The 24,249-nt window shown below is 46.2% G+C and overlaps 1 protein-coding gene across 6 annotated transcripts in view; it reads right to left on the minus strand.

Annotated features, from left to right (window-relative positions):
* Nucleotides 1-24,249, minus strand: part of p4ha2 (procollagen-proline, 2-oxoglutarate 4-dioxygenase (proline 4-hydroxylase), alpha polypeptide 2) — a 111,769-nt gene that overhangs the window by 20,684 nt on the left and 66,836 nt on the right. For 4 of the 6 annotated variants that reach the window (XM_078551108.1, XM_078551110.1, XM_078551111.1 and 1 more), the window contains exons 9-11: nt 12,359-12,429; nt 4,296-4,395; nt 547-600 (exon numbers count right to left, since the gene is read on the minus strand). In XM_078551108.1, the coding sequence (XP_078407234.1) occupies nt 547-600; nt 4,296-4,395; nt 12,359-12,429 (225 nt within the window). Of the gene's footprint in view, nt 1-546; nt 601-4,295; nt 4,396-12,358; nt 12,430-12,615; nt 12,687-24,249 lie in introns of all 6 variants that reach the window. The other 2 variants (XM_078551109.1, XM_078551107.1) reach the window with 1 other exon arrangement.

Below are 24,249 nucleotides of genomic sequence, written 5' to 3' on the forward strand. Positions count from 1 at the left end.
ACAAAAATGAATTAAACATATAATTTGTTTATGCCACTTTGGCTTTTCTCCCTGCTGTTGCTCACCTCAGCATCCAGATGACTCCAGGGCAATCCTGGAGTGTTGGCAACCCAGAGCTGAGCTAACAAGAGGAGGACTTGGAAATTTTGGCTCCTGACATCAGGAAAACATGAGAATAAATGGACGTTGTATGAATATGGTAAAAACAGAGTGCAAATAGTACGTATTAGTTGAATCAATGCTTCCATGTGGCGTGAACCTAATGGGTTTCACTACTTCAACCGCAGCTTCATCCAGTTTCAACAAAATGTGTCCTATGGTTTTAAAAAAAAAGGACAACATTTACTTTTGTTCCACATTTTTATCCATGATTTAGATTTTGGAAAGGTCATTCATTGCAAACTGAGTTCTAAACGTTGGGCCGTGATATGATTTCGAACCGTGGCCTGAGGTTTCAGAGTCTGCACAGCTGCACTCCAGAGCAGATATCTGATTAAAGGAATAACGCTGTAACTCTAGATCTGAAGGGCTATTATGGCCACTTACTCTGGAGAAATCGAAATGAGGCTCATACTGCCCTCCGACTCCGTAATTGGCCACCTGCAACAAAGAGACAAACCGGTGAGGGGCTGTCGGGCTTGGGAGTGCTCAGAGTCAACACAGCCAGCAGCTTACACAGAAACACATTTCGTCTGTGGTGTGAATGTCACACCACAAACAGGAGCCTTTCCGACCGCAAAACATTATTTGAGCGAACGTTTTTCGAACTTGTGGTTGCCTTCACTTGTAGTTTAGTCATGTGTGTGCCCTGCCCGGCCTCCGCCCCCAACCCCCATTTCACAACGAAAACATGTTAAAAGGTGGCCTATAGGTTTTCTGCCAATCCTTTGTTTGGGTGTGTTGAATATTGAAGGATGAAATAAGAAAGCCTGCCTACGTTCAACAAAGCCAACTTCTTGCAAAGAGCTTGGCACAGAGACAGTTGGCCAAATAGCCTCTTTCTGTGTTGCACTGTTGTGTGTGGGAATGTATTCTATCTGTGGGAATATCTCGATTCAGGATTCCTCTGGTAGAGGCAATTTCTATTCAAGGCTGCATCAGCAAGGTCAAGTACCCATTGGCTTGTAAACACACAACTCATCTGACTGACTGCTGGTTTAGCCACTTCACATATTCAGAGGACAAGCAGCTTTCCAACATCTTATCATGTGAGCACTAAAACAATCTCAGTTGCATAAAATAACTTCTTTTGGACTGAGAGAATGCCAATTACATATTCTCAAGGTTCAAGAATTCACCAAGGCCCTTTGGACAGCACCTTCCAAACCCATGATCATTACCATCTAGAAGGACAAGGGCTGCAGGTAGATGGGAACACCACCACCTGGAAGTTCCCCTCCAAGCCACACACTATCTCGACTTGGAAATATATCGCCGTTCCTTCATTGTTGCTGGGTCAAAATCCTGGAACACCCTCCCTAACAGCACTGTGGGTGTACCTACACCACGTGGACTGCAGCGGTTCAAGAAGGCAGATCACCACCACCTTCTCAAGGACAATAAGTGCTGGCCCAGCCAGCGAAGTCCATATCCCATGAATGAATATAAAAAGAGGTGATGCTTTTGTTTCAGTCTCACTGTTAGCAATGTGTCCTGAAAGTTTCTTTCCTCCCCATAGTAATTGGTCAGGCCTTCCTCGTTTTGTTCTCACTATCTGATGACCTCTGCTGCAAAATGTGCCATGTGTGGATGGCAGGCGAGGACAGAATCATCCTTGACTGGGATACCCTTTCTGAATCGAACAGTTTGAGTCAGGATCAGAACGATACAGGGGAGAAGGAGGCCATTCGACCTGTCTTGTCTCTTCCTGCTTTCTGAAAATAATAGTTAATTAATCCCATTCCCCTGTTCTCACCCGAAAGCCCTGAAAATTTTCCACCTTCAAGTGCTTATCCAATTCCCTTTTGAGTGCTACTACTGAATCTGCTCCCACCAGTATTTCAGACATTGAATTCCCGATCTTGCAACCTGTTGCATTCAAACGTTTTTCCTCAACTACCTCTTCTTTTGCCATTCACCATGACCTGAATAATACGCTCTGAAAATGGGAGTGAAACACACACACGCCAACGTATTATTGAGCGCAGAGACATCAGGTCGCGTTCCTGGCGTCATCACGCCAGTCTGGGGGTAATGCGGCTAGTGGGCAGGCCTGGAAATTTGCAGCCAGCACGTGCTGTGCAAGTTGAAACCAATAGGCTAGTTGTGCTCATTAAAAAGGCAAACCATTACCATGGTATGTGCAGAATGGAATAAAACCTTTTCAGAGTGGGATTTATGCCAGCCGTATTTCCCATTTTTTCATCAGGCGGGCTGTAATGGTGGGTTGTCTGAGGGCAGAGTTAAATCTTGGCTGTTCATTTTCCTTGGGCTGCTGGGAAGTGCTTTATGGAAGAAGTGGATGTATATGGACTTCATGATTTAAGAACCTGAGACCTCAGGCAGAGAGGTCCATTTCTGCATTGCGCTGCTAAAGAAGCCAGGGTAGCCTTTAAACTACGAGCGTGATACGGGTCATAGCGACGAGCTCCAACACCGGATATCCCGCCCTACAGCTCCGGCTGGACAGGATACTTAGTCTGCGGCCTGGAACCCACCCGGCACTCTTAACTGGTGCGACTGACACTTTATTCAGAGTCTTTGGGTGGTGGGCCCAGAAGTCTGAATGCCGGTCGCTTCTGGGTGCGTGGGCTGCGCATTGCCTCACTGCGTATTATTCAGCCTCACATGGGGGCAAGACACCAGGTGACTAGCCCTTGTGGAATGCTACCCGGGCAGAAATTGCCAATTTCTCAACAAATGGAAGGAAAATTATTTTTTAAAAAGCCTGGAGACAAAGCAGCCAGCAGTTTTCTTCTGCCTCCCTCAGAACTTGAACCAATCACCCATCATATTTCAAACAAAACTACCCACAGGTGGCACTCAAAACGTCACAAATGTCTGAAGTTTCTGTTGGGACTAGATGATAATTCTCGATAACAAACATTTCGACCCGCATAGCACTTGGACATTTTTTTTATATTCGGGGAGTCTGTGGTTGCTGCCTAATACAGGTCGAATTATTAAACCCCTTTCATGTTAATGAGTTGCCGAGGTTCAGGACCAGTTCCTAATTTGGTCAGTGCTAAATGTGAATGATCCACTCCTGTTTTCCTGCATTTGCTGTGGGCTAACCAATGGCTTCCAACAAAAGAGGTACCTTTAATTTTAGGTAAGTACCCGCACACAACTTATATTTGTATAGGGCCTTTAACTTAATAAAATGACCCAAGTTGCTTCACAGGCGCATTATCAAACAAAATTTGACATCAAACCACATGAGGGAGATTGTGGGACAGATGACCAGTCAAAAACGTAGGCTGGGGTTTTCCAGCGCCCCCTGTGTTAGGGCTCACCGTGGTGGGTATGGCTGGCCAGCCAAAAGTCCTTTGACTTTCAGTGGGACTGGACAGTAAGCGGGGCCAGAAAACCCTGCTCTTAGCCTAAGAGGTAGGTTTTAAGAAGTGTCTTCAAGGAGGAGAGAGGGGAAGAGAAGCGGAGAAGTATATGGAGGGAATTCCAGAGCTTAGGACTGAGGCAGCTGAACACACTGCAACCAATGGTAGAGCAATTACAAATTGGGGATGCTTAAGAGGCCAGAATAGGAGCAGTGGAGAAATCTCGGAGGTCTGTAGGGCTGGAGGCATATGCAGAGATAGGGAGAGGCGAGGTCATGGAAAGATGTGAATTTTAAAATTGAGTAGTTGCTTAAGGGGGGGCTAGTGTAGGTAAGTGAGCACATTGATGAAAGATGTATGGGACTTGGGACGAGCAATATAGTTTTGGATGATCTCAAGCTTACAAGGAGTAGAATGTGGGAGGCCAGCCAGGAGTGCATTGGAAGGTCAAGTCTTGAGGTAACAAAAACATGGGTGAGGAGTTACAGCAGCAGATGAATTGAGGGAGGGGTGGAGTTGGCTAACATTACAGAGGCGGAAATAGGAGCTTCTAGTGATAGTGATTGGAATTGGAAGGAGCAGCAATGCTCCTCTCGGCTTCCTAGCACTATAGCGCTGTTGGCCGAGGCTAGCTCCTCTCCCATTGTCCTAAGTTTGGGTGAGGCTTGAGCTTTTAGCTAGAGGTGTGTGCACAGTGTGGTGGCCATTTCAGACCCATAACTAAGCAATATTTATAGGCCATCATCTCTTAATCCTTGCCCGCCTTACAATGCAGTTTCAGAGATTTGAACGGAGTACCTGAAGTAACTCTGCAGTCTCCATTTCCAGACCCGTAATGTCCCCTATTCGTTGGTTGATTCGCCTCACAATGGGATGCTCTTCATCGTCCAACCACGCGCTACAGACAAGAAGTGACACACAAAATAAAATTGAGCAAGACAGAACACTACTGCGAGATGCATCCAAACTTGGTGGCAGTACATGGCTAACTGTTGGACTCTATGAAGATCCAATAGTGAATGATAAAAGGACATGCTGTTATAGCAACAGTGCATAACCGACATTCTGCTGTGGATCACCAGAACCAAGGCTCCAAAGTTGGACCAGATAGATTGACCATTTTTTTAAATTAAAATTGTTAATTAAATTCATATGATATAGTGATTTCCCACAAAAATATTTACAGGAAATTCTCACGGTAATGTTGCCTTTGAGCAGGATAGGGTGTAATAAGAACTTACAAACTATAGTGACAAACTAGATTAGGGTTACACACAGATAGTGATAGACTGAACCACAGTGACACAATGGGCTGAATTTTGCCATCGGTGAGCAGGGGGTGGGGCCTGCTTGCCGACGCGCAAAATAACGTCTGCCCCTCAGCATTTCCCTGTACGTGCTCATCCTTGGATTCACGCTGGACATATCGTGTTCAGCCGCAGCCACTCCGTCTACATCTTTGTCCACAGCGTCCCCCCTTTGCAGTGCAAGATTGTGCAGAGCGCAACATGCAACCACAATCAGGGACACTCGATCTGGGGGGTACTGGAGTGAGCTCCCGGAATGGTCCAGGCATCGGAAGTGCATTTTGAGAAGACTGATGGCTCTCTCCACCACAGCCCTTGTGGAGCCGTGGCTCCTATTGTACCGCTGCTCAGCTTCTGCTCTTGGATGGCGGAGAGGCTGAGGGGATAGCCCTTGTCACCCAGCAGCCATCCATCCAGCCAGGCTGGAGCACTGAAGAGCCCCGGCACCTGGGAGTGTCTGAGGATGTAGGCATCGTGGGAGCTGCCTGGGTACCTTGCACAGACTTGTAGAATCAGCATCCTGTGATCACACACTATCTGCACGTTCATGGAGTGGAAGCCCTTCCTGTTGACGAAGGCACCGGGCTCACCTGCTGGCGCCTTGATGGCCACATGTGTACAGCCTATTGCACCCTGGACACGGGGGAAGCCAGCAATGGCCACGAAGCCTCTGGCTCGCTGTGTCTGGCTTGCCTGGTCCCAGCGGAAGTGGATGAAGGTAAATGCCCGTCTGAACAGAGCATCTGTAACCTGCTTGACACAAGTGTGGACAGCTGATTGGGAGACACCGCAAAGATCACCCACCGACCCCTGGAAAGCGCTGGAGGCATAGAAGTTGAGGGCAGCTGTGACCTTTAGAGCCACTGGCATGGGGTGTCCACCCACACAGTTAGTGGAGATCTCGGGCCCAATCATCTCACAGATATAGTTGACTGTATGATTGAATGGAGGAGCAGACTTGGTGGGCCGAATGGCCTAATTTCTGCTCCTATGTTTTATGGTCTCCCTGGACAATTGGAGCCTCCTTTGGCACTGCACCTCAGTCATATTGAGGTAGCTGCTTCGCCGTCTGTATACCCTGGCAGCAGGATAATGACGTCTTCTGCGGCCCCTTCTCCCTTAGACTACCTCTGGGCCCTGTGCCGCTTGTGCCTGCGCCTGTCCTCCCAAAGGTGGCTCCCCTGGAGGCTGAATGTACACCCCTGGCCTCCTCCCCCTTCTAGCCCTCCCTTCCTCCTCAGAGGAGTTGCCTCTAGTGGAGAGCTCAGCTCCGATTCCCAGGCTCAGGGAGGCTTCCTGAAACCTACAGGCCCCAAAACAAATCCTCACTGCGAAGTGTTGACCTGAAGGCTTTGAGTTCAGTCCAAGCAGCTGGTATGCGTTTTGAAATTCTCCTGCTCACACTGGCAAATTTCAGTAACTTTTGTACAATAAGTTTTAAATCTGTAGAATCGCGACCCCACTGAGTCCTCTTCTCCCGCTCATGGATGAGGTTCATACAAATTTCTGCTACCCGCCCGCCTGTTGCGCCCGTGCGACAGGTTGAAGGTCACACGGGCACCGCAAAATCCCCGTCAATTAGAGCCTCAAGGGCCCTTAAGTGGCCCGTTAATTAATGGCGGGAGGGCAACGGAGATCGTCGTACGCCCGCCCACCGAAATATCGCGATGGCACCTGGTGACGTTGGGACGCTCGCCCGACATCACCGCGCGTCATAATTACGCATCGGCGAGCGGGTCCCACCCTCCCCGCACATCAAACGGAAAATTCTGCCCGTTGTTAAATTGAAACCGGCAATTTATATGGTCCAACTTTGTGCCCGTTTTGTTTGATTTCAGAAAAGTTCAAGGTTGACAGATTGGCATTGCAGATTAGGAAAGAGGAGGCAAGTTGGTAAAGAGTTTCATAGTGAGTTAAGAGCTCATTGTTTCAGTAGCATGTCGGAGAAGGTTCAAAAACAAAACTGCTAATCATTTTGTGACCTGCCAATGTGCCTGCTGTTTAATGACAAGCAGAAAAGTGTGTATAAAATGTATTGAATCAGCAACCCATTTCACATCCCTCATGATTGACACCGTCAAGTGAAACAGGCTGCTGATTCACTATTATCCATTTTACACTACAGCACAGAGTCAAGATGACCATCCCTGCAGTGCGATGTAATACTACAGGCTGTAGGAAGGTGCTTTGCCAGACACCAGAAATGCACAGCCTCCAGTGTGCGGGCAGTGCTAGCAGGCTGCAAAGGGGGACCTGGGTGTCCTTGTACATGAATCACAGAAAGTTGACATGCAGGTACAGCAAGCAATTAGGAAGGCAAATCGTATGTTAGTTTTTGTTACAAAGGGACTGGAGTATAAGAGTTAAGGAATCTTCCTCTAATTATCCATGGCATTAATCAGGCCAAACCTAGAGTAGTGTGTCCAGTTCTGCTCTCCTTATCTAAGAATGATATACTCCCCTCAAAGGGAGTACAATGGAGATGCACTAGACTATTCCTTGGATGAGGGGCTGCCCTATGAGGAGAGACTGAGTAGACTAGGCCTATTTGTTGTGGCGTTTAGAAGAATGACTGGTAATCTCATGGAAACGTATAAAATTCTGAAGGTACTTGACAGGGTAGATGCTGGGAAAATGGTCGAGATTTTGTTGGGCCAATGGTGGTCACATCCACTGGTTGGAGAATCAGTGGGGAACCCCCATCAGTTCCATGGTCAGTTCAAGGGCAGGAGGGTGACTTTCAGTGACTCCCCCTCCCCGCCCGATGTCGGGTCCCTCAATCGGGCACAGGGTGCCTGACTACAACAGGGTTTGCTAGGTGGCCTTCCCAGGGTGTGGGAAAGCCAAATGACTCCCATTTCAATCCTGGGCCACCACTAAATTGCAGTGGGCTTAGGGACAATGGGTGTCACTTGACTCATTAATGAGTCTGATTGATGTCACGTCGTCAGCGGATGGAAATCCTGCGCCAGCTCCATCCACCCTCTAGCTTAAATGGTGAGAGGTTTTGCCGCTGCCAGGAGATGGACACGGGGCCTGTCACATGTTAAATGGGCCTGGCCACTACATTTCCCACGGCGATGGGGCTGCATTAACCCCAGCCCGGTGTTTCCCCTAAGGTTGGTGATTGGGAGAGTGCCGGAGGGAGACTGAAGTGATCGCCTTCGGGAAATAAAAACCTTTGCAACGCTGCGGAAACTCAGTAAACTGGATAAATTCAGGAGTGTTCAGTTGGGGTCTGAAAAAGAAAGATGGGTTGATGCCCTCTCACGAGATGCTCAAGGTTCTCACTCGCACCAAACATAAACCTACCTTTCTCTTTCAGACACTGAGCAACTCCAACGCACATACATGCAGCTTTCATTTGGAGAGGCTCTTTTCAAAGGGGCAGCGAGGAACAGGAATGTCCTGTGCCATTTTTGTCATGAAAATCACACACGCAAGTGACATGTATCACACGAGGGCTAACATCGTTATATTGTGTGTTTGCAAACAAGCCAAATACCCCAAGAATCTTCAGGAAACAAAAACAAAATCATGTGACAGGAAATGCCTCAGTTAGCTCTGGTCTCCAATTTTGCTGGTGCCTTTCTATTCATATGGTTGTGGGTCTTGAGCCCATGGACCTTTACCTCTTCATCCTTCTAAGCTGCAAACATGACATTCTACGCACTCTTCCTTCTTCCTACATACTCAGTGTGGGAATTAAGTAATTCTTTCCCTTGAATGCTACATTTTGGACTGCTTAATCTCCATCATTAATCTCTTGGCATATGGCTTTTAAGTTATTTCCCTTTTTCTCCCAGATTTTCTCCCTTCACCCCAAGTTGCTGCCAAGGTGCAATTCCATGGAAGCTGCTTGCTCCCCGTTACCTTGTCCAAGTGGTCACTCTCCCATTTGAGCCCAGACAGCAAGTGCAGATGGGCTATTTGACTACGGGAACCATCACAGTTGATCACCAGATGTTTAGACAGTCACACTTGCACCAACTGGAAACCCTGGCCAATTTTCTCTTCCCTAACCCAAGATGTCGAGACCAATGATACTGCCCCTAACTCACCAGGGACCAAATATCACGCTAGTCCGTACAGATTAGCTAGTTGATGGCTTAAGCAAAATGAGCTGCATTCAGGGGACTCTTTAACCAAAACTCAAGCTTGTGTCAAACTAGTGACTAACTCCCGAGTTACTCTGGCTTCCCATCTGCTCCTTTCAATCTTGGTGGTGTCCTGCACTTTGTGCACTGGACACCTTCTAAGCTATCTTTCTAAATTTAAAAAACATTGGCCATAATGTCCAATAGGATGGTGCCCGTTTAATGCAGCGATATACTTGGTGACTTTCTGAAGATTTTCATCAATTTGAGGAGGGATGAGAAACAGAGTGTAATTAACACCATACTTCTCTTTTACCAACCAAAATCCACATTAGAGAGACAGTGACAGTTTCCTTAAAACAAGTCTTCAGTTCAATTCCTGGTGGACACAAGTCCACAGCAAACCTGTGACGCTTCACTAACTGGGCAACCTCAAGGCAAGATATCCAGAACAAGTAACTTGAGTGGACATCCATGCTGACAGAATTTGCCCCTGCACGAGACTTGACCTGAGTGAGATGGGTATGAACGCCAATGGAGGACATTCTCTGCATTTATTCTTCTTGCACATTCACCTGTGAGCAGAGCATGTTGGAAAAATGGCTCTAGATAGCAGATGTGGAAAAAACTGAACTCTGCTGACCGGCAGCTACATCCAGTAACTGATCAAATATTTAACAGCAGAAAGGCCTCACGATTTCTGTGCCAGAGAAAATGCAGACCTCTGAACAGCTTTATGTTGCCATCTGCTGTTGATCTTGATAATGGGCAGCTTGTACCTGGCAACCTTTCTCTCAATGTAAATCATGAAGGCCACTTCGCAGAATTTTCCAAGGCATCACAAGATCTACTTGGAATTCAGTGAGCTGAACGGTTTTGGAATGTGCTGGTTAAATATCTCATTTATCATGGCAAAGAAAAATAACATCATACAGCATAGAGAAGAAAGCCATTTGGCCCATTATGCCTCTGCCACCTTTTTGAAAGAGCTATTTAGATAGCCATACAAGTCTGCTTTTTCCCCCATATCTCTGCAACATTTCCCTTTCTAGCAGACATTCGACTCGTTTTCTTAAAGTTACCGCTGAATTTGCTTCTACCATAATTTCAGGCATTGCATTCCAGACTAGAACAGCTTGCCTTGCAAAAATAAATTGTTCCCTCTCCCCTCTACACTTCTTTTGTCAATTATTTTAATTCTCTGGTATCCTCTGGTTTCCACTCCACATTGGTATAAATTTGTAAGCTTTAAGATGACAGTTTTTAAAAAATTCTTTCATGGGATGTGGGTGTCGCTGGCTAGGCCAGCACTTATTGCCCACGCCTAATTGCCTTGAGAAGGTGGTGTTGAGCTGCCTTCTTGAACCGCTGCAGTCCATGTGGTGTAGGTACACCCACAGTGCTATTAAGAAGTTCCAGAATTTTGACCCAGCGACAGTGAAGGAACGGCGATATATTTCCAAGTCAGGATGGTGAGTGGCTTGGAGGGGAACTTGAAGGTGGTGGTATCCCCATTTATCTGCTGCCCTTGTCATTCTAGGTGGTAGAGGTCGCAGGCTTGGAAGGTGTTATCAAAGGAGCCTTGGTGACTTGCTGCAGTGCATCTTGTAGATGGTACATACTGCTGCCACTGTGTGTCGGTGGTGGAGGGAGTGAATGATGAAGGTGCTGGAAGGGGTGCCAATCAACGGTCTGCTTTGTCCTGGATGGTGCTGAGCTTCTCGAGTGTTTTTGGAGCTGTACTCATCCAGACAAGTGGCAAGTATTCCATCACACTCCTGACTTGTTCCTTGCAGATGGTGGGAAGGCTTTGGGGAGTCCGGAAGTGAGTTACTCTCTGCACAAGTTCCAACCTCTGACCTGCTCTTGTAGTCACAATATTTATATGGCTGGTCCAAAAAACGTATTTTTTATTAAAATCTCCCATCTTAAATCTCTCAAATTATACTAATACCCTACATTTTCTGGCACACTCATTCTAAATCATCCCCAGTGCCATAAAACTGTGGAACTCTTTAGCTCCCAATCTGTCCTCTCCTTCAAAGCCCCAAAGCATCATCTAACTGCTACTTCTCAATTTACCTCATTTTCTGCTCCTGTTTTCCTCAACCTTGATATTCCACACAATGGGCTTTTACATTTCTCAACACAATCTCCCCATTTTCTCCTTTTTTTTGCAGTTACTGCTCCTCTGTCTTTGGTTGGGAATCACCAAATCTGGGCCACAGGCACCTCTTTGACCTCCCTAGCATTGCGATCCGATCAGTACCTATCACCAAGTGATAACTTTGACAGGCAACATGGGAACTAAGAAAGCTCGCACAGGAACAGCTGATAAGCTTCAATGAAGAGATTTGAGTACTGACCCAGGCTTAAAGCAAGGTAGAAATTGTTTGCAATGTTAAAATGTGAAATTCTCTTGAATAAAAGGAGTAAAATCTAATACATTAAACCCTTCCAATTATGTAAACTCGTAAAGAAATCATGTTCATATTACGGTAAATCACAGCCCTCAAGAAACAGATAAAGGGGAGGAAGTGGCTTAGCAGTTATATCACTGGACTGGTGACCCAAAGGCCCAGGCCACTCTATGGGCAACAGTTCAAATCTCACCATGACAGCTGGTGGAATTTAAAAGCAATTGAAAAAAAGCCAGGAATTGAAAGCTAGTCTCAGTAATGGTGATTGAGTATTACCGATTGTTGTAAAAACCCATCTAGTTCACTAATGTTCTTTAGGGAAGGAAATCTGCCACCCTTACCTGGTCTGGCCTACATGTGATTCCAAAACCACAGTGGTTGACTCTTAACTGCTCTCAAGGGCAGTTAGGAATGCGCAACAAATGCTGGCCTTGTAAGTGACACCCATGTCCCATAAAAAAAAAGATAAATCACAAAAGGCAGGTTATAAATATTTTGTTAAACAGAGGGTGTTGAAAGGCAGAATTCACTGTCACAAACCTGTTGACATAGGGTCTATAAATTATGTTAAAATAGAATTTACAACTTCGTTCAAGAAAGAGGAATTTTAAGCGTGTGGGGATCAAACAGAAGACTCATGTGAAGATAAAAATACTGGTGCAGATTTATTAGGCTGAATGAGAGCAGAAGTGAACCATTCAATGTCACAATGCTTCAAGAACATTAAAAGATACACTGAAGTGTGACTTACACAGATTTTACAAGAATACAGTGCCTGAGTGTGTGAAGACTAATATGGTCTTCATTAGACAGAAAAAAACATTGGCCCGAATACTACTGAAACAGTGACAGGTTGAAAGAGATGCTTGTTATTTGCAAGAAGCTTTTGCACTAATATTAAGATCTCCATCTTGACATCCTCACATGCAGTTGTTTGAATGCTACAAGCCATTTCTCCTTTTATACTCCTGAGATGCCATAAGAATAGAATATGCTAAGGCACCCAGATAACCCATGGCTTTCTGTTCAAACCTTACCTTTTTGACACTCTGTAATTGGCTACAGTTAGAACACCAGTTTTAGGGTCACGTACTGTTGCTCGAGCCAGCTGTGTTTAAAAAAATAGAATGCGATAAATCATACGACAAGCACAAACAAAGGCAACATGCAAAGCCTCCAGGTTTTATTTTGATTGGCCATCTGTTTTGACAGAAAGCAGTTAACAGGGGTTATAAAGCCAAACAAAGCCAATCAAAGACCCTGTTTGCTTTGGTTGCCATGGCAATCATCTTACCTCTTACTGATTCTATAGGTCGCTGCCTCTAGAATCCCAGTGACTGAGTTCCTAACTGTGGCTCTGGCCAACTGTGAGATTGAAAGATCAGAAGATAAGTTGGCTCTTTGCACAAGAAAAAGTGGGCTGACAAGTGAATACCTTTGGACTATTTTCAGGTGAATCCCTAGCCTAACTACCATTTGACCGGTGTGTTTCATAATTGCCTTCAATTACATGAATGCCAACAAAAGAAATGGCTTTCTCCAAGGCTCTCCAATGAGCAGTTCTGACAGAGGCAATCTTATCCCATCAGTTGGAAAGGGTTTTGGCACTGGATTACACCCTTTCTACAGCTGCCGATCATGATATTCATTACCATCAAGGTACAGAGCACAAAGATCCAAGTCATCCTGACCACTTGGCTCCATTTTTAAAAGCAGCTGAACGGATAATTAATACTAAACACTCGGAGGAAGGGCAGATTCAGCTTTCCTCATGTTTTGGGGAGGACGCTTTTCAGGCACCTCGCTGCACCAGCCAATCACTATCACATGACAACGTTACATGTATACACCAGGAAAAATGGCCACCAAAGCCACTGAACTGTCATTAAAACTCGACCAAGGTCAGTATCCATCGAGAGATATTCATTTCAGGGGTAGGCCCACTGTTAAACTCATCTGTTCCCTCCACGGAAATTGTCTGACCTGGGTATTTAGCAGCATTTTGCAACCTTATTTCAGATATCCAGCATTTGCAGTTTTTGTTTTGCTTTTTGGTTTATTAATGTCCTTCAGGGAAAGGAAACTACCATCCTATCTTACTCTGCTTCGCATATAAACTCAGTCATACAGTACATGTTTGACTCTTAATGCTGCTGAAGTGTAAACAGTCGCTATGATGTCCAATAATAAGGCAAGTAAGCAGAAGGGCATGTTGGCAATGACCCAAGTATTTCTTATTTGGTCAGATTCCTGGAACTACCTACCTAAAAGTACTTTGGGAGCACAATCAGCACTGTATAACAGCAGCTGAATAACCACAACCATATGAGGGCAACCAGGGAGGGCAATAATTATAGCCTTTCTGAGTCACCCACATCCAGAGAACAAAAGAACATTACATTTTTGCAACTTGAATGACACCATTGTACATCGAGTCACATCAGGTCTATGTAGAGAAAGAGGCTGTTCTGCATAACTAGCCCATGCCGGTATTTAAGCTCCACAAAAGCCTCTTCAGCTAACTCTATGGGATAGAATATTCATTTTGGGCATAATTGGCGGAATGGGCTTAAATTATGCCCGAAATGGTGCCGGTTTTGAGAAGTGGTTTCTTTCCAGAGTTTTTGCTCAGACTCACTTGGATACCACTGAATGCAAAATCTGTCCAGCACAGTCAGGCAGCATCATAGAACATACGTTTTTAAATAAGACATTTTGCTTTAAAGTATTTGTCAATATATCAGGTGCAGTTTGATTTGATGAATGTAACCTGTGTTTATCACACATTTTTAATCACAGTGTCAATCCACCACCTGCAAATAATTTTAAATTACTGAAAATTACTCTTAAAAAAATATACAGAAGATTTTGTTAGTTATACCGGGGTGCAGTCGTCACTTTCTTAGTAATTTATATTCAAAGGCTTTTAAATCATATCTTTCCTTGCGTCAAAAGGAACAGTTGAATTTTTGGGGCTTGTCAAGCGAGGACAATTAGAGGAAATGGTGATTGATTCAGATTGGGAGTGCAGCCAGTTTTCTGGGTGGGGCTAGATTTTTAAGAATCAGTGCAAAACGTTGTGGAGACTTGTGTCGCGCTGATTGTAATTCTTGCTTAAAATGTTGTGATCTTTTGCGACTTTAGCAGAATTTATAGCACAGAAACAGGCCATTCGGCCCGACTGGCTGTGCTGGTGTTTATGTGCGAGACAAGTTTCCTCCTACCCCTCTTCGTCTTGCACTATGAGCACATTCTTCTATTTCTTTCTCCCGCATGTTCTTATCTAATTTCTCCCTAAATGCATCTATGCTATTTGCCTCAAATACTCCCAAGTGGTATTAATTCCATCTTTTTTTACCAGTCTTTGGGTAAAGAAGTTTATCCTGAGTTTCCAATTGGGTTTAGTCGTACACTTAGCCCTACACTTTTTGACCTCTAGTTATGGAGTTCCCACAAGTGGAAATGTTGTCTCCACATCAACCCTAACACAACCTTTCAGTGTCTTAAAGACCTCTATCAGGCCCCTCAGCTTTCTCTTTGCTACAGAAACAGCCTTTCCTAGATTGTACAAAACTGTACGATAATCTGACAATGATGATGTGCTTCTCCAATGCTCCCACCAACACAGCCAATGAGAATAGGACCCCTTTGCCTCCTCCCACCCCGGACTCACTAGGCCATTAAAAATGGAATCTGGCCCAGAAACTAGCACCGATCTATCAAATTTAGACTTAAAGATTTCTTTAAAGCACCATTTTTGTGAGATAATTTAGAAATGTCTTCCGTTGCCTAGGCCCTACAAAACTCCTGAAGCCTTTCTACCTCGTGCTCCTTCTTTAAATTACTCGTAAAACCATTTTTTCCCCTTTCCTGATATCTCCTTATGTGGCTTACTATAAAATTTTATTTGATAACACTCCTGGGATATTTTAGAGGCACTATATAAATTAATGCTGTCGTTTGTTTCCTATTGGCGGATATTGGGACAGAAGTCAAGGAGGAAAGAAGGCCCCTCAGCCCATCAAAACTCATCTTTTGTGGACAAAAAAGTTCCTTTCATGGCAGAGGTACAAGTGTAATAAAGGTTGACGCACAAATGGGTTCAATTTTTCCAAATACAACTGAATTCAGAACAGGCTATTTTTTAAAAAAAAAAACAGCAGTATATCGGACTCTTCATTATTAACATAGCAGAAGGTCTAACCCCCTCCCCTTCCCGAGGAACACTGCAAACTGGAGGATAATTGAAACTCCCCTAAAATAACACAAAGTCCCCAATTCTTGGAAAATATCTACAACCAAATCATTTGCCTTATCTCTTCTTTTCTGACGCTAACAGGAATGCTTATGCATTTCCAGTATTTTCTGGTTTCATTTCTCACCCATGCCGAGATGGTGCATACCTAGGTACGAGAGTGAAGGCAATACTCTGCAAGAAAAGAAGAATAGAACTCCAAGGGCAGGATCTTCCCGCCATCGGGGGTGGGGGTTGTGCGGGGAGTGGGCAGGTTCCCGATCGGTGCCCCCCTCCCCCCGCCATTTTACATGTGCAGGCCAATTAAGGCCCATCCAGCGTGATGTGCGCCAGGAAACGCTGTGCGCTCCCTGTGCGAGCGAGGGGGGATTCCCTGAGCTGGGAGTGCGCTCTTTCGCATAAGCGTGTTAAAGAGCGCACAAATCTCCTTGAGGCAAAGTGCTGCCTCAGGGAGATCGGCTCAGGTATCAAACATTGAATAAAGATGAGAAAAAAAAAATATTGACATGTCCCTTCATGTGACACTGTCACATGAGCTGGGACATGTCCATTACTTTTATTTAAAAATTTCCGGAACATTTTAAATCCCTCATGAAACCTCATCCCGTTCATGGATGAGGTTTCGTGTTTTATCTGCAGCCCGCCAGGGCTCCCGGCCTGCCCGCCAACCTTAAGGTTGGACAGGCAGGTCCATTGATTACTTCAATTACTTCTGTAAGGGCCTTAAGTGGCCGTTGACAGGTCAGCGGGTGAGCAGCCGACTTGAAAATTCAGCCCCAAAAAATAAAGCAAAATAAGCTGTGCAGTGTGGTAATGATTTGCACAAAGTGTTGTCCCATTGTAGATTCTTACTGATAATGGGAGATTTAATTGTAACACCAGGAAAGAGTGTATGGTAGCAAAATGCAGCCTAAAAATGTGCTGCTATTTTCCAGGCACTCTTGCCAGCATCCCCATTGTGATACCAGGTTAACAGCTAGCACCTATGACTGGCACCACAATGATGGAATGATGGAAATCTGGAATGTGCAAGAAGCCCAAATTGGAGGCTTCACGTCTTCACTTATCTGGTGGGTTGTCTGGTGGTGAGCCAGACAGTAACATGTGGTTAACATTTCTATGTGGTTAATACTGTTATAGGTGCTGGAGGAGCGGAGTCACAAACTTCCTCTATTAGCTCAACGGTTAAGTAAATCACGAGATGAAGTCTGAAACTACGCAGAAAAGAAAGTCCCAGGTATGCAGGGTTATCTGACCTTGCGCGATTAAGGCGTTTCGGAGTCCCTAGGCTAAGGAGAGAATGGGAGAGGGTGGACATAAAAGTATTAAAAATTAATAGATACTGGCAGATCTCTCTTCGCACAGCTGATGGTGAGCTGGAGAAATAACCGCTTTATAGAGTACTGGGGTGTTATTGATATAGTGTGATTTGAGAAAAGTTACAGGAAGTAAGCATGATACATAAAAGGAAGCGAGTGTTGTATGCAGTATATTTAATAAATTATTGGGCGATATCTGGTGGCTCTGCACATGGGCAGTCAAGATCAACTGCAGTCTTTGAGTGAAATGGAATTGGAGCATGGGAGAGACTTTGGCTATAAAACTGCATGTTGTTATTATTATAAGGTACACAGATGTAATCCAGAACTCACTTTACAGTCAAATATTCTATCCTCAAACTTTGCTTTTATACCATATTTATAGTTGAACAGGAAAAGGTGAGACAATTTGGGAAGCAGAGAAGTGGAGTTGGTTGGAGAACAGGAGTTTCTCTACAGCAGTTGAGCTTCCCCACCCCACCCCACCCCCCCACTACCCACCTATTCCTCCGCCCCAACATATATATTCAACTATAAATATAGTATAAAAGCAAAGTTTGAGGATAGAATATTTGACTGTAAAGTGAGTTCTGGATTACATCTGTGCATCTCTATCTGAATGCACGTAGCATTCATAACAAAGTAAATTAATTGACGGCCCACATCGAAGTAAATAAATATAATCTGATAGCAATTACAGAGATGTGGCTGCAGGACGACAAAGACTGGGTCCTTAATATTGAAGGGTACATGACACTCAAGAAGAATAGGACACTAGGTGAAGGTGGAGGGGTAGCACTGTTAATCAAAGAGGGCACTGGTGCAATAGTTAGAGATGACCTTGGTTCAGGAGATCAGGATGTTGAATCGGTTTGGATGGAGATGAGGAATAGTAGGGGAAATAAGTCATTAGTGGGAATGGTCCACAGGTCCCCTAACAGTAGCCACAGTGTAGGACAAAGTATTCAAGAGAAAATATTGGGATGGCAATAATCATGGATGATTTTAATCTACACACAAACCGGAAAAATCGGATTTGCAGTATTAGCCTGGATGGGGAGTTCTTAGAATGCTTTTGAGATAGTTTCTTAGAGCAGCATGCTCTGGTATCAACCAGAGAGCAGGTTATATTAGACTTGGTGTTGTGTAACGTGACAGGATTAATTAATGACCTCAGCGTAGGCACCCCTAGGTAGCAGTGACCACAATATGGTTGAATATTACATCCAGTATGAAAAGGGAGAAGAGTGGCTCTAAGACTAGTATCTTAAACTTAAATAAGGGCAACTATGTGGGGATGAAAGCTGAGTTAGCTGACGTGAACTGGGAAACTAGGCTAGAGGATAGATCAATAGAGAAGTAGTGGCAGACATTTAAGAGGGTATTTCAGAGTATTCAGAATAAGTACATTCTTACTATAAAGAAAACTTCTAAGGGAAGGACCCACCATCCGTGGTTAACTAAAGATGTTAAGGAAAGCATCAAACTTAAGGAAAAAGAATACAACTCCGCAAAGATGAGTGGCAGGACAGATGATTGGACAGGATATAAAGAACAGCAGAGAATAACTAAAAAGTTAACCAGGAGGAAGAAATTAGAGTATGAGAGGAAGCTAGCTTGAAATGTAAAAACGGATATCAAAAGTTTCTACAGGTATTTAATAAGGAAAAGAGTAATTAAAGTGAATGTTGGCCCTCTAAAGAGTGGCAGTGGGGAATTAATAGTAGATAATAAGGAAATGGTGGAAGATATGAACAAATATTTTGCTTCTGTGTTCACTATAAAGGATACAAAAAACATTCCAATAATAGCTACAAATCAAGAAGTGAACAGGAGAAAGGAACTTGGTGAAATTGAAGTCACAAAGGAAACAATACTGAGCAAATTAATGGAGCTGAGGGCTGGCCAATCTCCGGGTCCCAATGGACTACATCGTAGGGTCTTAAAAGAGCTGGCTAATGAGGTAGTTGATACGTCGGTGTTAATTTTCTAAAATTCGTTAGGTTCTGGAAAGGTTTCATCAGATTGGAAAGTAACAAACATAACCCCTCTATTCAAGAAGGGAGGGAGGCAGAAAACAGGAAACTATAGGCTAGTTAGCTTGACATCTGTCATGGGAAAGTTATTAGAATCAATCATTATGGAGGTTATAGCTGGGCATTTAGAAGAGTTCAAGGCAATTGGGAAGAGTCAGCATGGTTTTGTGAAAGGAAAATCATGTTTAACCAATTTATTCAAGTTTTTTGAAGGAGTAACATATGCAGTGGATAAAGGGGACCCTGTAGATGTACTGTACTTGGAGTTCTAGAAGGCATTTGATAAGGTGCCACATGAAAGGTCATTACGGAAAATAAAAGCGCGTGTAGGGGGTAACATGTTAGCATACATAGAATATTAGCTGGTTGGCAGAAAGCAGAGAGCATGTATAAATGGGTCTTTTTTTGATTGGCAGGATGTGACGAGTGGAGTCCCACAGGGGTCTGTGCTGGGGCCTCAACTTTTTACAATTTACATCAATGACATAGATGAGGGGAATGAAGACATGGTAGCTAAATTTGCAGATGATGCAAAGATAGGTAGGAAAGTAGGTTGTGAAGAGGACAAGAGGAGGTTGCAGATGAATATAGATAATAGATAGCTTGAGTGAGTGGGCAAAGATCTGGCAAATGGAGTTTAATGTGGAAAAATGTGAAATTGTTCACTTTGGCAGGAAGAACAAAAAAGCAGAGTTTTATTTAAATGGAGAACTGTTGCATAATTCTGAGGTACAGAGTGATCTAGGGGCAGACTTTTCCCTTTGGCATGCGGGGGCGGGCCTGCACAACCCGCGTGTAAAATGACAAGAGGTGACATCGGGCGAGCGCCCTGACGTCACTGCGCGCCATCGCGATATTTCATTAGGCGGGCGCGTGATAATGTCCGATGTACACCCGCCATTAATTAATGGGCCACTTAAGGCCCTTGAATCCCCAATTGACACTGGTTTTTCAGCGCCCGTGCAACCTTTGGGTCGGCGCACGGGCAGGTGGGTAGGACACATTTCTATAAACCTCATTCACGGGCGGGATAAGAGGGCTCACTGGGGTTGCGAGTGTGCACTGTCAAGTATTTATTTTTCAAAGTTACTGATACTTGCCTGTGTGATCTGCAGTACTTCAAAATGCATTCCAGCTGCTTGGACTGGACTCGTAACCTTCAGGTCAGCACTCTGCAGTGAGGAATCTTTTCTGGGCCTGCAGGTTTTAGGAAGCCTTCCCTTCGCCTGGGAATGGGAGCTAAACTCTCCACTGGAGGCACCTCCTCTGAGGAGGAAGGGAGGGCTAGAAGGGGCAGGAGGCCAGGAGTGCACATTCAGCCTCCGGAGGAGCCACCTTTGGGAGGACAGGCGCAGACACAAGGGGTGCAGGGCCAAGAGGTAGACCAAGGCAGAAGGGACCACAGAAGACGCCACTATCCTGCTGTCAGGGTTTACAGGCGGCGAAGCAGTTACCTCAATATGTCTAAGGTGCGGTACTGAAGAAGGCTCCATCTCTCAAGGGAGACGGTCAACTTTATCTGTCAGATGATTGGGCCTAAGATCTCTCCTGACTGTGTGGGTGGACACCCTATGCCAATGGCTCTGAAGGTCACAGCTTCCCTCAACTTCTACGCCTCTGGCTTCATCCAGGGCTCGGAGGGTGATCTTTGCAGTGTCTCCCAATCAGCTGTCCAAGCTTGTGTAAAATAGTTTACAGATGCTCTGTTCAGGCGTGCATTGACCTTCATTTACTTCTGCTGGGACCAGGCAAGTCAGATACAGCGAGCCAGAGGCTTCGCGGCCATTGCTGGCTTCCCCCGTGTCCAGGGTACAATAGACTGTACACATGTGACCATCAAGGCGCCAGCGGGTGATCCCGGTGCCCTCGTCAACAGGAAGGGCTTCCACTCCATGAACGTGCAGATAGTGTGATACCACAGGATGCTGATTCTACAAGTCTGTGCAAGATACCCAGGCAGCTCCCACGATGCCTACATCCTCAGGCACTCCCAGGTGCCGGGGCTCTTCAGTGCTCCAGCCCGGCTGGATGGATGGCTGCTGGGTGACAAAGGCTATCCCCTCAGAAGGTGGCTCATGATGCCTCTCTGCCATCCAAGAACAGATGCTGAGCAGCGGTACAATAGGAGACACACCTCCACAAGGGCTGTGGTGGAGAGAACCATTGGTCTTATCAAGATGCGCTTCCGGTGCTCGGACTGCTCAGGGGGCGCACTCCAGTACCCCCCAGATTGTGTGTCGGTGATAGTGGTTGCATGCTGCACTCTCCACAATCTTGCACTGGAAAGGGGGGGACGCAGTGGACGATGAAGATGTTGCGGCTGCACATGATGAGTCCAGCAGTGAGTCCGAGGATGAGCACGCACAGGGAAATGCTGAGGGGATAGACGCTGACCTGGACATACTCCGGGGAGACAGGGACACCCGGGAGGCTTTAATCCAATGAACCTTCAGTTAGCACACCACAGATGGACCTCCAGGAAAAGCCTGGGCTGTAGGCTCCATATTCGATACCCAAGTGCCAAATCCTCCAGGTTAGGAACAGTAACTAAGGGCCTGTTAATAAAGCTGAATGTCCCACAAAGCACTCCTAACATTTTTGGAAACCATACACATGCAGAAGAAAAGAGGCACCCTCAGCCATGGTCACATATCTGAATTTAATATCACAAGCAAAGAAACTTAATCCAAAAAAATGACAATGGTGTTCCAATTCAAAGCAAATCATAAAGACCTCATCTCAGACCTTCACAAAAGCACCAGTGATAAACCCGTGGTGTGCCTAAGGTCCCTTATGTTTTTGTTTACGGGAGCTACGTCTTGGTGCTGCCCCATCGCTGGGAGTGGCATCTGAGACAGCCTGCTGACTCTCCTGTCCTGTTGGCCTCGATGACCTTGGCAGGCGTCCTCTGGCCCGTGGAGCCTGTGCTGGCCCCGCCTGGGAGGGATCTGCCAGTTCCACAGCTGGCATCTCCCCAGTCGTCGCAGCTTCACCGGATGATACGGTCACTGGGAGAGGGGTGGAGGAGCTGCTGCCCTCAACTGGAGCGCCCTGGAAGGAGCCTACAGAGGCGACAGGCAGCTGCTGCGCCGATGTGAGATCACATTGGACCTCCCTGCTCACCGTGGATGGATGGGCACTGAGCTGATGCCCAGACCATCTCCCACACTGGCACTGACCAGTTGAGGTAAATGCCGATGTGAGGGCCTGCTGGTCAGAGAGCATCCCCAGGGAGCCTCGATGGGTCACCTGGAGAAGCCTCTCCACGAGAGTTGCCACTCTCTCCATGGAGGACACATGGCGTTTGGACATGTGGCTCATTGCATCAGTGATAGTCCATGTAGACTCCTCCACTGCGGAGATCAAGCCAAGCATAGCCTCATGTATCTTGCCCAGATGCTCCCGCACACCCGGCCGCATTTCCGGCACCTGCTGCGTTGCGGACGACTCCAGAGGCACATCATCAGGCACCGACTGAGCATGTTCCTGGTCCCCTGCAGTCCTCCGACTGCTGGTGCCATGGGCACTCTCTGTCTCTGCCAGCTCCTCCAGCGACTGTGAATGCCCTCACCACTGTGCCCCAGGACACTAGCCGATGTTCCCACCGAGGTGCTAGTATCTGTGCTGGTGACTGCCTCACAGAGTTGGTGTGACGCTGGTGAGACTTCAGGCCCCTCAGGTGTGAGAGGGAGCCTCTGCTGCTCCTCCTCCCGGCCCTGCTCCGATGATACTGAAAGGACGAACAAGGGCAGTGGATCAGTTAATGTGGAGACAATGACAAAGCGCATCTCTGTCCCCCCCGATCATTATGCGCTCATCCTTCCATAAGCAATGGTCAAGCCATGTTGCAAAATTAAATCAATTAACATTCAGCACTGCTATGGCTGTTGGGAGAACAATGCTGACCTCACTGTTGGGCATAAATACCTGGCTGTGGCACCCCAGCCTCACCGACACCAGTGGGCCTGGGCGCATGGCGCCTCTCCAAATCCAGGGCCTCCTGCTCGAAGTGGCTAAGAATGGCGATCTGCGCCTGGCCGCCGCCAGTCCTCACACACTCTGCCGTGTTATGAGCTTTCTTCTCCTGAAAATGAGAGAAGAGCATTGATTAGTACAAATTGCAATGGGCAATAACTTTGCTGGGACCACCCAACAAAGGACACACGCCGTCAATGATTCAATGCAGTCACTACACTCAGACCTTTTCGGGAGGGCAGCAGGGGGCAAGCCGACCTGTTGGATTAAATGACCAATGCCAACATGGTACTCACCCTGGCAGAGCGCAACAAGTCGTTGAAGCGCTTGCGACACTGGATCCAGGTGCGCCGCACCACGTTGCGGGAGCTCACCACCTCCGCCACCTCCTCCCAGGCACGTTTCGTCATGTGGGGGGACTCCTCCTCCCGTCTAGGGTAACCAGCACCTCCCACCGTGCCTTCACCTTGAGCAAGACAGTCATCCGAAAAATGAGGGGCAGACTGGGCCCTGCCCTGGACTTGCATGAACTTCATTGCCCCTCTGCATAGCCCTTCACCCAGCCATTGAGAGCAGCCTTTCTGAGGCTGCCAGGGTCTTCCTATATGCAGGCCACTGGGTCGCCATTGGCGCCCGCCCACTCCCGGTGTGCCCGGGAGTCGTGAAATACGCTGGGAAGGCCTTAACTGGCCAGCCCGCGTAAAATGGCGGCAATCGGATCCGCGCCCGCCCGCGCCCGCTCCGCCATCCCCTCCCCGCCAACCAGAAAATTCAGCCCCCGAGGTGTTCTAGTGCATGAGTCACAAAAAGTTAGTATGCAAGTACAGCAAGTAATTAAGAAGGCTAATGGAATGCTATCCTTTGTTACGAGAGGGATCGAACATAAAAGTAAGGAGGTTATGCTTCATTTATACCGGGCATTGGTGAGACTGCACCTCGAATATTGCATGCAGTTTTGGTCTCCTTATTTAAGGATGTAAATACATTGGAGGCAGTTCAAAGAAGGTTTACTACTTTGATACCTGGAATGATTGAGTTGTCTTAAGAGGAAAGGTTGGACAGTTTGTTTCCATTGGAGTTTAGAAGAGTGAGGGGCGATTTGAAGAAGTATACAAGATCCTGACGGCCCTGACAAGGTGGACGTCAAAAGGATGTTTCCTCTTGTGGGTGAGCCCAGAACTAGGGGGCACTGTTTTAAAATTAGGGGTTGCCCATTTTGAACTGAGTTGAGGCGAATTTTTTTCTCTCAGAGGGTTGTGCGACTTTGGAATTCTCTGCCTCAGAAGATGGTGGAGGCGGAGTCATTGAACACTCTTAAGGCAGAGGTAGATAGAAATCTTGTT

The sequence above is a fragment of the Cetorhinus maximus genome, chromosome 10 (genome assembly GCF_964194155.1).
Source record: "Cetorhinus maximus chromosome 10, sCetMax3.hap1.1, whole genome shotgun sequence".
Lineage (NCBI taxonomy): Eukaryota > Metazoa > Chordata > Chondrichthyes > Lamniformes > Cetorhinidae > Cetorhinus > Cetorhinus maximus.